Here is a 15179-nt window from a genome sequence, read left to right as displayed (position 1 = left end):
ACTTGGTCATGATGGATAATCCTTTTAATGTACTGTTGGATTCTATTAGCCAGGATCTTGTTGAGGATTTTGGCGTCCATATTCATTAGGGAAATCGGTCTGTAATTCTCCTTTTTGATGGGGTCTTTGCCTGGTTTGGGGATCAAGGTAATATTAGCCTCATAGAATGAGTTTGGTAGCTTTCCTTCTGTTTCTATTTTTTGAAATAGCTTTAGGAGAATAGGTATTATTTCTTCTTTGAATGTTTGGTAGAATTCCCCAGGAAAACCATCCAGGCCTGGAGTTTTGTTATTTGGAAGGTTGTTTATCACTGACTCAATCTCTTCATAATTAATTGGCCTGTTTAAAAAATCAATTTCTTCCTGTTTCAGTCTTGGTAGTTTATAGGTTTCCAGGAAGGCCTCCATCTCGTCCAGATTGCTTAATTTATTGGCATAAAGCTGTTGATAAAAGTTCTAATAATCCTTTCAATTTCATTGGTGTTGGTTGTGACCTCTCCTTTTTCATTCATAATTTTATTAATTTGGGTCCTTTCTCTATTCTTTTGGATAAGCCTTGCCAGCGGTCTGTCAATTTTATTGATTCTCTCAAAGAACCAGCTTCTAGTTCTGTTGATCTGCTCTACTGTACTTCTGGTTTCTAATTCATTGATTTCTGCTCTAATCTTGGTCAATGCTTCCTCGTGCATGGATTAGGCCTGTCCCTCTGTTGCTGTTCCAGCTTCTTGAGGTGAGAATATAAAAAATGCATTTTATATTTTTCTATTCTTTTGAGTGAGGCTTGGATGGCTATGTATTTCCCCTTTAGGACTGCCTTTGCAGTATCCCATAGGTTTTGGACCGTTGTGTTTTCATTCTCATTGGTCTCCATAAATTGTTTAAATTGACTTTTGATTTCCTGGTTTATCGAGTCATTCCTGAGCAGGATGGTTCTTAGTCTCCAAGTGTTTGAGTTTCTTCCAAATTTTTCCTTGTGGTTGAGTTCCAGTTTCAGAGCGTTGTGGTCTGAGAATATGCAAGGAATAATTTCAGTCTTTTGGTATCAGTTGAGACCTGTTTTGTGTCCCAGAACATGGTCTATACTTGAGAATGTTCCATGGGCATTAGAATAGAATGAGTATTCTTTGGTTCTGGGGTGTAGTGTTCTATATATATATCTATGAGGTCCAACTCGTCGAGTATGGCATTCAAAGCTCTTGTTTCTTTGCTGATTTCTTGCTTAGGTGATCTGTCTATTGCTGGTAGTGGAATGTTGGAGGTCTCCTACTATTAGTTTATTTTCATCTATATGTCTCTTTATTGTGGTTAAGAGTTGGCTTGTGTATCTTGCTGCTCCCCTGTTGGGGGCATATATATTTATAATTGTCATATCCACTTGTTGGATACATCCTTTAAGAATAATATAGTGCCCTTCTGTGTCTCTAACTATAGTCTTTAGTTTAAAATCCAATCTGTCTGATATAAGAATTGCTACCCCAGCTTTCTTTTGAGGTCCATTGGCGTGAAAGATGGTATTCCATCCCTTTACTTTCAGTCTGAATGTATCTTTAGGTTCAAAATGAGTCTCTTGTAGACAGCAAATGGATGGGTCATGTCTTTTTATCCAATCTACAACCCTGTGCCGTTTATGGGAGCATTTAGGCCATTTACATTGAGACTGATTATTGAGAGATATGATTTTAATGATGCCATGTTGCCAGTAAAGTCTTTGTTTCTATCGATTGTGACTTTCTGTTCTGTATCACTCTTGGGGCCTTTTTACTTTTATAGAACCCCCCTTAATATCTCCTGTAGGGCTGGGTTTTGTGGTTAAAAAATTGGTCAGTGACTGGCGATTCTGGAAGGTCTTTATTTCTCCATCAATTCTGAATGACAGCCTTGCTGGATAAAGGATCCTTGGCTGCATGTTTTTCTCTGAAAGAGCTTTAAAAATGCCCTCCCAACCCTTTCTCTCATTCCAGGTCTGTGTAGACAGGTCTGACGTAGTTCTGATACCTTTGCCTTGGTACGTGAGAAATTTCTTTGCCCTGGCCGCTTTCAATACTGTATCCTTGCATCTAATATTTGCGAATTGCACTATGACGTGACGTGGCATAGATTTGTCGTGGTTGAGCTTGGGAGGGGTCCTCTCTGCCCCTTGGACACGAATGCTTGTTTCCCTTGCTAGATTAGGGAAGTTTTCAGCTACAGTTTGTTCAAATATCTCTTCTAGACCTCTGTTTTTCTCCACCCCCTCAGGGATGCCGATGATTCTGACATTGGAAAGTTTCATTGAGTCAGTAATCTCCCGTAACCTACATTCCTGAGCGTGGATTTTTTGAGCCAAGTTTCTTTCTTTTTTTTTTTTTTTATTTTATTTTTTTTTTATTTTAATAATGATTTTTTATTATATTATGTTAGTCACCATACAGTACATCCCCATGAGCCAAGTTTCTATTTTAGCTTTTTCTTCTACTAACCCATCCTCCAATTCGCTGATACGTTCTTCTCCCTCATTCAATCTGGCCATCAGAGCCTCTAGTTTTGACTGTGTTTGGCTCATAGAATTTTTAATTTCTGTCAGATTCTCTCTCGTTTCCGCCCTTAGAGATTCTATATTCTCATTAACATTTCCGTTAATACTTTTTTCAAGTCTACACATCATCTTGACCATTGTTACTCTGAATTCCATTTCTGATAATTTGGTTTTATCCATATCCATTAGTTCTGTGGCAGAGGCCACAGACTCATTGTTTTTTCTTTGCTGGGGGGATTTCTCTTTCTCATCATTCTGATGAGGAGAGGTTGCGGGTTTGTCCAGAGCCCAAATTATTGATCAGGACCCAGGCCTTGTGCCCTTGTTTTATAGGGATCTTAGGGATATGGGCTTTTTTTTTTTTTTTTAAGATTTTATTTATTTATGTGACAGAGAGACAGCCGGCGAGAGAGGGAACACAAGCAGGGTAGTGGGAGAGGAAAAAGCAGGCTCCCAGCAGAGGAGCCCGATGCGGGACTCGATCCCGAAACGCCGGGATCACGCCCTGAGCCGAAGACAGACGCTTAAGGACTGCGCCATCCAGGCGCCCCGGGATGTGGGCTTCTTGATTTTTCAGCCTGCCTTCTGTGTTCTGGGGGAGGGGCCTGCCGCGCCGATACTCAGGCAACCCTGTTTGGGTAGAGTCTCCGTGTCCCCTGCGAGGGGGGATTGGGATGGGCACACTGTGAGCCGGTATTTCCAGGCTTTTGTTCTCTGGCGGCTTTCTCTGCTGGTTTGCTGTGCCTCTTCTGAGAGTCAGAGCAGCAGTGGCTGAAACTCAGCCTCTGTCTCAGAACAGAGGGATTGCGGACCATTCTCCACTGATGTTCTGGCCACTTTAACTCTGTTTCTGTTGGTGCTGCTCAATCCTGCAGCATCCTGGGATGTGCGCCCCATACCCGGTGTCCCAGCCCTCACTTCCAGGGCTGGCGCGTCTCTGTCCTTTGTGTTTCTAACACCGCCAGCTGCCCCTGCGCGCTCCGGGAGCTCCCTGTCTCAGTCTGGTTCCAGTGAGCACACCGGAGCTCCGTGAGAAGTCTGGTGGCGCGTGCTCCCCGGCTCACGGTCTCAGTCTGCTCTCTCGCGGGTGCTGTCCGCAAGTCCGCCTGCTCCCCAGTGCAGGTGGCTACCACTTTCTGGCGCCCGAACATGACAGCTCCCTCCCCCTTCCATTTATCTTCCAATATCTGTGCGTGGTTTCACGGCTCCCCACTTCATACCTCAATATGCAGCACTGGAGATGTTCCTTTGTAGAGATCCAGATGTATCTTCCTGTATCTCAGGCTGATTCTGTGGGTTTTCTGGATAGTCTGGTACCTATCCAGCTCAACTCAGGGGATCAGCTGAAAAAGGGGTACCCTACTCCTCTGCCATCTTAACTCCTCCCAGATGTTCCCATTTCTTAAATTATCTGAAACATACACATATATTTATCCAAAAGGTATTTATTTATTTATTTATTTATTTATTTGAGAGAGGGAGCACGCAAGTGGGGGGCAGAGGGGCAGAGGGAGAGAATCTTAGGCAGGCTCCATGCTTAGCACAGAGCCAGACGCAGGATTCAATCTCACAACCCTGAGATCATGACCTGAGCCAAAATCAGGAGTCAGACGCTTAACCAACTGAGCCACAGGTGCCCCTATCCAAAGGATATTTAAACTATGGATCATCAGAGGTAGAAGTGACTGTGGGAATCCTCTTTTGGTCCCTCATTCCTCACTGACTTCTGACTGGCTTGCATTTCTGGGAGGTTTTCAATGATTAACTGCTTAAAATGATGTCTCCTCCCAGATCTACGAGATGATGCTGGTAAGACATGGCTATATGATCGTTGGAGACCCCATGGGTGGCAAGACCTGTGCTTATAAAGTGTTGGCTGCAGCTCTGGGTGATTTATACGAAGGTAAAGCTAACATCCCTGGCTTCCCGGGAACACAGGACTCCCCAGTAGGTTGGCTGGCTCCATGGAGATAATGCCAGGCTGTTAGTTTTGCCATCCCTGGATTGTGACATCAGAGCCAGAAATAGAACATGGCACACAGATGTCTGCAGGCAGAAAATAAGGGTGGGGGTGGGGGAGCTTCTAATGGGGATTTTATGTGCATGTCATTAAGTGGAGGAATTTTCTTGAGTTTTTCAAATACCGAATAGTGGCTTCTCCAAAGACTTTCCAGTGAGGGAGAAACTCCTGCCACTGTCCTGAACAAATTATTCTGAAAGCCAATTATTGCATGGTTTCTTTTCTCCTCCTTTTTTCTTTTCATCCCTCCTTCCCTCTCCCTTTTTCTCCCTTCTTCCTTCCCTCCCCTTCCTTCCTTCCTTCCTTCCTTCCTTCCTTCCTTCCTTCCTTCCTTCCTTCCATTTAATGTAGAAGATAAAACCTCAGATTTTTTTAATCAGACCCAGACCTTGGACAAATGACTAAACCTCTCTTAGCCTTTGTTTTCCCACCTGTGGAATGGGATTGTTGTGAGAATTAAATGAGATTATGCAGGAAAATAACCTAGTGGAGTTCCTGCTCAACAAATGAAAGCCATGTGTACGGCCAGAGAAACAATTTTGGGTTTTTTTCTTTTATAAAAAAGCAATCCTGTGGTGTTTGTTTGTTTGTTTTTAAGATTTATTTCTTTATTTTAGAGATAGTGGAGGGGAGAGGCAGAGAGAGAGAGAGAGAAACCCAAGCAGATTCAGTGCTGAGCCTGATGCGGGGCTTGATCTCAAGACCCCGAGGTCAGGACATGAGCTGAAACCAAGAGTCAAATGCTTGACCAGCTGGGCCACCCAGGCACCCCACAAGCCTGTGGTTTTGATAAGCAATGCCTTCTATTTACACGTTCCCTTCCAGTACTTCATCTTAACATGTTTTTGCTAATAATTAAGTTGCTGTTGGATTTTTGAGGTTTTTTGTTTTGGAAACTAACTTGGCCCTAGTAACTAATTAGGGCATTTCAAACTTAATATTCTGATCATTTGAACACAGTTTAAGAAACTAAATGAAAAGAGGCTACCCTGTTGTTTTTTCCTTGGGATTCTGCAGAAATAGTTCTTTTTTAGTACATGGTTCAGGCACTCCAACTTTTCCTTACTTTGAAGGATCATTTAAAAGTCTGGTTATTTTCAGTTCTGTTTTTGAATGCACCTCATGTGCCATCTATCAGTCTGTGTTGGGTCCTAGTACTCTCATGGTGTGAATGTCTCAGGGGTCACTTGCTCAATAGCTAAAGAAGAGGTTTCAGGGCTAAACTAGTCCTTCAGATAGAGGGGAAAAAAAGTAACCAGTATTTTCCAGAATCTTTTAAATGTCAGCCCTTTCCTCATCTCAAGTCAAAGCCAAGTTTCTTAGGGTAGCTGTGAGAGCCAGGTACATAAAAACACCTGGTAGCATGGACCTCTCTCCCTTACTGCTTGAGTTCATTTAGGCTCAGACAGGTTTCTTTGGATCTGACCGGCACATTTGCCCTGTTTGAAATGAGTCTCAGAAGAAAATATGGTGAGAAACTAATGGGCATAATAACCTAGCAATTTAAGTCATTGCCCATCCAGATATCCTAATCTTTATAAGAACTGAGTACAAATTTTATAAGGACTCCCTTTGGAGGGCATATTTATGAAGGTTGGTTGGTCTTTGAGATGGCATTATCTCTTGTCTAATGTTGTGGTCTCACCAGAACCTTTGTAACTCATGTTGGACCTTCTTGCCTAGCTAAACAGATGGAAGAATTTGCTGTGGAGTACAGGATCATCAACCCCAAGGCCATCACCATGGGACAGCTCTATGGGTGCTTTGACCAAGTGAGCCATGAATGGACAGATGGTATCCTCGCCAATGCTTTCCGGGAGCAAGCATCTTCAATATCTGATGAACGCAAGTGGATTATATTTGATGGGCCGGTAGATGCTGTTTGGATCGAAAATATGAACACAGTTCTGGATGACAATAAAAAGGTACTACTGAGTCTCATATCACTTTTACATAGGTAGGGTATAAATCCTCTTATTCAAGTGAGTAATTGACCAAAAGTATATACTACATACATTTATTACACTAAGAATAAATGCCCCACAAGAAAGTAACAGCTTACGAATTATGCTTCCATTTGTACTTGTAGTGGGTAAGCTACATGTGTTTAGGGATAATATTGAATCGTGGCGAAAAGCCTTGTTGTTGGCATCATATTAGACCACTAGCTCTAGAACTCTCTGAACCTCAATTTCCTCAATTGTAAAAAGGTAGTAATAAAATAGGGATATTGGCAATTAAAAAGTAGCACGTACATAGTGCCTGATATGTGGAATGGGTGTTGGTTATCCATTGCCATGTACATAGAGACTTAAAACAACCATTTACTTTGCTCATGATATTGTGGATTATAATTTTGGAAGGGCTCAGCTAGGCTCAGCTAATCATTGTGATGTCAACTAGGGCAGTCACGGCTGGGGGATCCACACCCAAGGGGGCTTCCTCCCTCAATTCCTGGGGGCTCATTCCTCCTTGGCCTGTCTCTCTCTGTCTCTTTCTCTTCAGATAGTGTCTCATCCTCCAGGCCTCTCCAGGTGGCTTTGGTGTCTCACTTAGTGAGCTTGGAGTAGTGGCACTTCTTAAGTGGTGGTTAATTTTCCAAAAGGCAGGAAGTGACAGTTTCTAGGAAATTAAGTGCTGTGCTTGGAACTGGCATAGCATCACTTTCTCTAAATTCCATGAGTCCATGAAGTCACGGGGGCTGCCCAGATTCAAGGGAGTAGAGAAAGATGGTCTACTTCTTGATGGAGCAGGTCAAGGCCACTTGGCGAAAGCACACACGGGATGGGAGCTATCACTGCAATAGTCTTTGGAAAATACATTCTGCCACAGTAAGCATAGTGCCTAAAGAGCTTGGATTCTGGAGCCGGATAGTCTGGGTTCAAACTCTACACTGCCACTTGCCAGTTGAATGAACCCAGGCAAGCTATTCAGTTTCATCATCTGTAAAATGGCGACGGTAGTGTCTACATCATAATGTTCATCAGGAAGATGAGATAAGTTAATATTCACAAGATGCTTCTAATAGCACCTGGCATAGAACAGGCATTTTCTTACTGTATGTTAAAATAAGATTTATCACCATTTTAAGAAAGAGTTTCTATACTGAATGTACATGATTATCAAATCAAAATATACTTTCCTACTGCATTAAAATTTCACGAGACTATGCGTGAGTCATGTTCAACAATGGGAGGCCTAATTATCCAAATTATACATATACACACACACACACTAATTATAGCATATGTGTAGTTTTGATTACATAACATATAAAAATAGAAATGTTTTATTATATGATATAGGCTATGTTATATAAACTAATTGTACAAATGTACTTGTTGGTCTTGAGATAAGTATAAAGAGTCATAATCAGTGAATTTCCTGGTGATTCTTCTTGTCTCTGGGTGTAAATCTACCTACTGTCAGAGATAGGGGTGTCTATTACTTTTCTTGATATTCAGAGATGACAGTACTGCTGGTGTCAACCCCATAACAGCTAAGACCTTCCTGGGGTTACATGTAGTGACCTGTTTCCAGGTGTGTTTTGTGTAGGTCAGGTAACGTACAAGGGACTTTTTGAGCACAACTTTGGGTGAGCAGCAGAGAGTGATGGGGTTTTCTCTTTGCCCCTGAGAGACCAAAGCTTCAGGCAATCTTATGTCTTAACCATCTCACTTGAACCTGTGTTGGCAAATGGAAAGCAGCCCCACTAACTTGGCACATACACTGAGTCTGCCCTATGTATTTACACTACTTTCTATAGGGACACACCTACTAAACACTAGGACTTCTGATGGCCTTTCCTTCCATTCCAGAAAGGGTTTGTGGAGATGCTCTTGTCCCTCTAGCCCTGCACAAGTCCATGAGGGATTCCAAAAGGAGTCTTTCATGGGAAACAAGCAAATAAAACAGGAAGAAGGTGTGCAGTTAAGTTCTATGTGAAACACTGAGTAAGAACTATGAGACTTGCTGTAGTCTGATAACTTCTTGATCTTCCATCTAAGGCTGCAATTCAGTGACTCTCTGACCTCCCTATTTATTTATTTTAATATTTTTTTTTGAGAGAGAGAGAGAGAGAGAGAGAATGCATGCTTAAGCAGGTGTAGGGGGTATAGTGGGAGAGAGAGAGAGAATCCCAAGCAGGGTCCATGCCCAGTGTGGAGATCATGATCTGAGCTGAAGTCAAGAGTCAGATGCTTGGGGTGCCTGGGTGGCTTAGTTGGTTAAGTGTCTGCTTTTGGCTCAGGTCATGATCCCAGGGTCTTGGGACTGAGCCCCACGTTGGGCTCCCTGCTCAACAGGGGTTTACTTCTCCCTCTCCTGCCCGCTCAAGCTCTCTCACTCGCTATCTCTGTCTCTCTCTCACTCAAATAAATAAAATCTTCTTTTTTTTAAAAAAAAGAGACTCAACTGACTCAACCACCCAGGCATCTGCCAACCTCCCTATTTAAAATCACAACTCACCCAGCCCTGGCTGAGCATTCTCCAGCCTCCTCTTCTATTTAATTTGTCTCCAAAGCACTTTCATCATTTTATATGCTGTGTGTTTTGTTTATCACCTGTTTCCTCCCAGCAGAATGTAAATCCCAAGAGCACAGGGATTTTCATCTGTTTTATTATATGCACCTGTGCCTGACGCATAGTTGGTGCTCAAGAAATATTTGTTGAATGAATTTCAACCATCTCTGTCTGCACTAGAGGCCTTTCACTTGCAGGTGGAATTTAACACCTTTGCCTGACCTCCCCACCTCTGCTTTGCACTTTCAGCTATGTTTAATGAGTGGAGAGATTATCCAGATGAGCCCCAAGATGAGTCTGATCTTTGAGCCAGCGGACCTGGAGCAGGCCTCTCCGGCCACTGTCAGCAGGTCAGTCAGCCTTGCCCTGGCACCCTGAGGGAACACGTGGCCTCACTGACCCTAAAAGCCCACAAATGTGATTAAGCCCTAGCAGATCACCTACATTATTTCTTGTCCCTCTGATTTATCCTAAAACCAGTCCTCGATCCACAGTGTTGGTAGGAGTCTAAAATTGGGCAAGCACTTTGGAAAGGAGTCTGACATTATCTCCTAAGATTGAACCCTCATATGCCTCATGACCAGCAATTCTGCTTCTAAGAAATTTTTGCCCACATGCAATAAAATTCATATACAAGAATTTTCAGAGCGGCATAGTTAACAATAACAAACACTTGGAAACAACCCAAATGCCCATTAACAGGAGTGAATTCATGTGTAATAAAGTCACAAATTATAATTTTTTTATCATTTTATTTTACTTTATTTTATTTTATTTTCATCACAGTAAGTGTACTGTCTAATCCCCATCACCTATCTCACCCATCCCCCACCCACCTCCCCTCTGGTAACCATCACTTTGTTCTCTATAGTTAAGAGTCTGTTTCTTGGTTTGCCTCTCTCTCTCTTTTTCTTTTTTCCTTTGCTCATTTGTTTCTTAAATTCCACATATGAGTGAAATCATATGGTATTTGTCTTTCTCTGACTGACTTATTTCACTTAGCATAATATTCTCTAGCTCTGTCCATGTTGTTGCATATGGTAAGATTTCATTGTTTTTATAGCTGAGTAATACTCCATTGTATGGATATATCACATCTTCTTTATCCATTTGTCTATGGGTTGCTTCCATAATATGGCTACTGTAAATAATGCTGCAATAAACATAGGGGTGCATGTATCCCTTTGAATTGTAATATTTATATATCACGCAAAATAAATGAATTTTACTGACATGGAACTCTATGGATAAATCTTACTAAATACATTAAGTATAAAATCTTAGCAATATTATATATAAAGTAAGCCCACAATGGTACATACAGCATAGTGTCTGCTTTAAACTGCTAAAAACAGCTAAAATAAATATATATACATTTTAGGAACATATAGAAATGGTATAAACTATGTAAGCAAGAAAGAAATCAAGAGACAGGTAACCATGAGATCCAGGATACTCTGTCCCCTCAGGTGGAAAAAGCCAGGGTTATAGGATAAGGGAGACCATTGGGGTTCAGTGAAGGTTATTGTCAAGATCCTAGCTTCTGTCTGGGAGGTGGGCTCATGGGCACTCAGTACATTATTGAAAACAATTAACTAAGAAAGGTCATGATGGGCTAATAGTAGTGTGCCAAGGATGATAATTAATCTAATCCCGTATGCTTGAAGTTCATAAAAACATAAAAATCAGTCCACATTCCAAAAATCAGTATCAGGAAGTAGAAGGAGCAATGGCAAGTTAGACTAACTTGGGCTCCCACCCTGACCATGCCGATGTCTAACTGTGTTACCGCTTCCAAGTCACTCAGCCTCTCTGAGCCACACTCTCCTCATATCTAAAAATGTGACCATTAAAAAGAATATTTAGAGATAAAGTCCATTAGGACCTAGCTTAGTGCCTGACATGCAGTAGATACTCAATAAATGGCAGCCGTATTAGTAACAGACAAGAGAGCAAGGACGTAGATGTAACAGAATGGGGAAAAAAAAAACCAAACATGTACTACATAAAATATCAGTACATACTAATGGTACTGTCAATAATTTCCATGGATTAAGAATTTTCTATGTCCTGGAAATGGTGCTGAATTATTTATTGGCATTTTCTTATTTAACCACTATAATAACCTTATGAACTGCATATTTTTTATATTTCTTTATTTACGACAAGGACATAGAATTTCAGAGGCAATAAAGACACCTTGCCCAGGGTTACTCAGATAGTAGAATCTAGGGCTGGGATTTGAACCCAGGTCTCTCTAACTCCCAAGCCCCAGCTATTATCACTGGTCTCCATCCTTTCCTGACAAAATCTGGGCACCTTCCCTTTAGACTGGAGCTGGTGAGGGTCTGTGCCCCAACCCAAACTCCAGCCCCTTACCTTACCATGACTACCTGTATTTACCTCACCTCTGTGTGCTTGGGAACCCAAATGTGGACCAGGCTGGTCCTCTCTTTGTGCCTACCAGGTGTGGAATGATCTACATGGAGCCCCATCAACTAGGCTGGAAACCCTTGAAGGACTCATACATGGACACCCTGCCCGCTAGCCTCACTGAGGAGCACAAGGAATTGGTGAGACCATCACGTTCCTTTCCTTCCCCTCCCTCCCTGTCTCCCTACTCCTCATTACTAAGGCCTTCTAGGCACAACCTCATCTTCCTAATTCCAGGATGCAACAAGGCGCAGGGAATTCCCTGCCTGTCTCTAGTTACCTTACTTCCTGACTGCCTGACATTTTTCCAGCTTTCTTCTCCCTGTGACAAGAATGGGATAGTATGGTCATTTTCTCCTTCTGCCTTCTCCATCTCTCCCTGTCTCCCCGCTGGAGAATTCTGATGCTTGAGAAACATTCTACATGGTGGATGGAATGTCGCACCTTGCCCCATTGCCCTACTTGCAGAAATGTCTCTAGAAGTTGCTCTAAAGATAGGCCAGGTTAGAAAGAGCTGTCTTCCGCTCTGTACAGCCACTCCCCATTCTGGTGACCTCGACTCCATACCTCCTACAGCTAGGATGCTGCAACCAGTTCAGAAAAGTTGTATTGCAGCTACTAAGAGTATCTATCTCCTTCTTCCCTTCCTAAAAGAGGGGTGAACATTCAGGTTAGGTGGGTACCCGAGCATAGTCTCAGACCAGGGAAGCAGGAAGGGAGAACCCAGGCTTTGGTGCCTCTTGTCTTTGCCTGTGCTGGTAGAGTTCCCTAGGAAAGTTTCCCATTGAAGAAGCCAAGAAAGATATAGTTGGGTTCTCACCCCACTGCAGAAACATTCTGGTGAGCTATGTAGGATGGCCCCATTCCTGTCCCATTTATATATATGTACAATGTATATAATCACATACATTTATACAGATACATGCCTGTATGCACATCCAGAGACCAATCTACGCACATGCACAGGAAGCCTTCAGGGACTCCTCATTTTCCTTAGCTCAAAGTCTAACTTTTTTTTTTTTTAAGATTTTATTTATTTATTTGAGAGAGAGAGAGCGCACGCACGCCTGCGCGCTCAAGCAGGGGGAGGGGCAGAGGGAGAGAGAGAAAGAAGCAGACTCCCCACTGAGCACAGAGCCCGACAGAGGGCTCCAACCCACAACCCTGAGATCATGACCTGAGCCGAAATCAAGAGTCAGACGCCTAACCACCTGAGCCACCCAGGGGCCTCTGAAAGTCTAACGTCTTTATCAGGGCCTCTGAGGCTGTAATCTGGCCCTGCCCACCTTTCCAACTTCATCACCTACCCTCTTCTTCATCTCATTACCCTGCCACCCTTGTGCTTTGTTCCCATTCTTGTAAGAGCCCAAGTTTCGTCAACTCAAGGCTTTTGCAACTTTTCTTCCTCTTTCTGAAAATGTTGTCCCATTTTCTCGTGTGATTCACCTTCATCATCCAGGTCTCAACATAAAGGCCTCCTCCTCTAAGAAGCCTTCCCTGACCACCCTCTTAAACCCTCCCTGTTATTCCCTATTGTAAAACCTTTGTTTGTTTCCTGCTAGGACTTTCCATGACTTGTAAGTATTTTATTTATTCGTTGCTTGTTTAGTTATTGTTTGTCTTCCCTGCCCCTCAGTAATCTCCACGAGGGCAGGGATCTTGTCTATCTTGTCAATTGCTTATCCCCAGCACCTACAACACCGCAGTTAGCAGATGCTCAATAAATATTTGTTGGCTGGATGAATATACAACATATCCATATACACATGGATATTCGTATACACATAAATGTGTCTATGCATTTATAATAAAGATTTGTATCCACATATATACACATCTATTAATGTATTTGTTTAGTGATGACCTGCCTACTTCCAAAAAAATGACTTAAGATAATTTACAGTGACAGCCACAAAAATGAAAAAAACACTCAAATAAGAGGATAAAGGAGGAATTTTTTAAAGACTAACTTGGGTGGGGAGCAGAGACAAGAATCATTTTACTCACAAGTAAGTACATATAGAGAATAACTGAAAACGAGCCCCAAACTTAGCTTTGCACTTCCCGTGGCCACTTCATACAGGAGTCCAACCTTACAAATGCAGAACAGTCATTTGAAAATCTTATTTAGAATTCCTAACATTTTTTGTACAAGCAAGTCAGATACCCAGTCTGGGTCCTAAAGTTTTTCCTGCATCTTGCAGCGGACCCACAGTAGTTCCAAGCCTCTGTGAGTATCCAGCTCTGGGCAGTGAAATGGGAGGGGTGGGGATGGCCTGTGGGCTGCACAGTCCATTAATAGGAAGCTAGAGTCAGAAGGTTTGGTGTGATCTTTTCCCTGATATACTCAAAAATAATCAGCAAACTTACCAGCATCTCCAGCCTTCCAGAGTTGTACCATGCCCTTGGTCTTAAACTCATTTTTTTGATAACATCTCTTCACATTTCATTTCTACCTTCAGGTCAATGACATGTTCATGTGGCTCGTCCAGCCCTGCCTGGAATTTATTCGCCTTCAGTGTAAATTTGTGGTCCAAACATCTCCCATCCACCTTGCCTTCTCAATGATGAGACTGTATTCCTCCCTGTTTGGTACGTGCTACCTAAAATTCTTAAGCCAAATGAAGGTGGGGTAAGTGCAGGATATTTCTTCTGTTCCCCATCCCTCCTATTCTCCCCACCTCCATGAGTTACACTGAGACCAGAATTTTGGTCTAGAACAAGCAAGCGTTTAGAGTGTAGATAGTAGAGTTTAGTGGAAAGAGTCCATGTGTTTTGAATTTACCCTTAATCTTGGATTGATTTCCTGGGTATTTTTATGCAGTTTACCCCACTCTTTCTCGGGTTAGGGTCTTCATCCATATAATGGGAATAACAATTTCTTTCCCTCTTTACCTAACTAAAATATCCTGGAGGGAAATGAATTCAGATGATACATGTGCATGTATCTGAGGAAAAAAAAGATCCTGAAAAAAATAAGACTGAAAACTTTCCCGTGCTGAGAAAACTTAAAAAATCTAAATTCACAAAATACATGGTTACACTGTTAAGAGAACTGATCACAACACTCTACAAAACTAGGGAATCTTCTCTAGGGCATGGGAAGTACATAAATCATAGCACCGTTTGTTTAATGGACCTGGAGAAGTTCTCTGTGACTATCTCACATAAATCAAATTTCATTGAATTCTGCGGAAAATGTCCAAAGATGTGTCGATTTGGAGAACTTTTATTGCATGCCATTTCTCTCAAGATGACACACAATTCAAACTCAAGATGGATCATCCTACAACTCCTCTTACATGAACGTTTTCTCAGCTCATTTCTTCCAAAAGCATTATGGGTGCAGATAAAAAAATATAACATGGTGAACAGTTGAGTGAAGACTTTCTTTGGCTAAACATTATGTGATTTTCTTGAAGTTAAAATTACAGGCATTTTTTTTCAAAAGCACACTAACTGTATACAATGCCATATATTTGCATCATTAGTTGTAAATTTTGAGTATTTTCCCAAGCTCTGTTTCCTGTCCTTGTGTAGTATTTCCAGAAAAGAAGACATCTCATGAGAAATGGACTCATTGTCCCCAACACTGAGTGACCTAATCTCTTGCCTTCCCAAATCTCTAACCATGAGTCCTTATCAGGAGTGCTGTGAAAGACACACAACTACTAACAACTGGGAACTGGAT

At 42.1% G+C, this 15179-nt stretch overlaps 1 protein-coding gene across 1 annotated transcript in view; it reads left to right on the top strand.

Moving 5' to 3' along the window:
* DNAH3 (dynein axonemal heavy chain 3) overlaps positions 1 to 15179 on the top strand; it is a 168412-nt gene that overhangs the window by 83659 nt on the left and 69574 nt on the right. Inside the window, exons 39-43 of the mRNA XM_044390223.3 lie at positions 4306 to 4417; positions 6218 to 6459; positions 9305 to 9405; positions 11523 to 11628; positions 13951 to 14080. Coding sequence (XP_044246158.1) covers positions 4306 to 4417; positions 6218 to 6459; positions 9305 to 9405; positions 11523 to 11628; positions 13951 to 14080 — 691 coding nt within the window. The remainder of the gene's footprint in view (positions 1 to 4305; positions 4418 to 6217; positions 6460 to 9304; positions 9406 to 11522; positions 11629 to 13950; positions 14081 to 15179) is intronic.

This window comes from Ursus arctos, unplaced genomic scaffold (genome assembly GCF_023065955.2).
Source record: "Ursus arctos isolate Adak ecotype North America unplaced genomic scaffold, UrsArc2.0 scaffold_2, whole genome shotgun sequence".
In the NCBI taxonomy this organism is placed as follows: domain Eukaryota; kingdom Metazoa; phylum Chordata; class Mammalia; order Carnivora; family Ursidae; genus Ursus; species Ursus arctos.
This window is presented reverse-complemented; position numbering and strand designations above follow the sequence as displayed.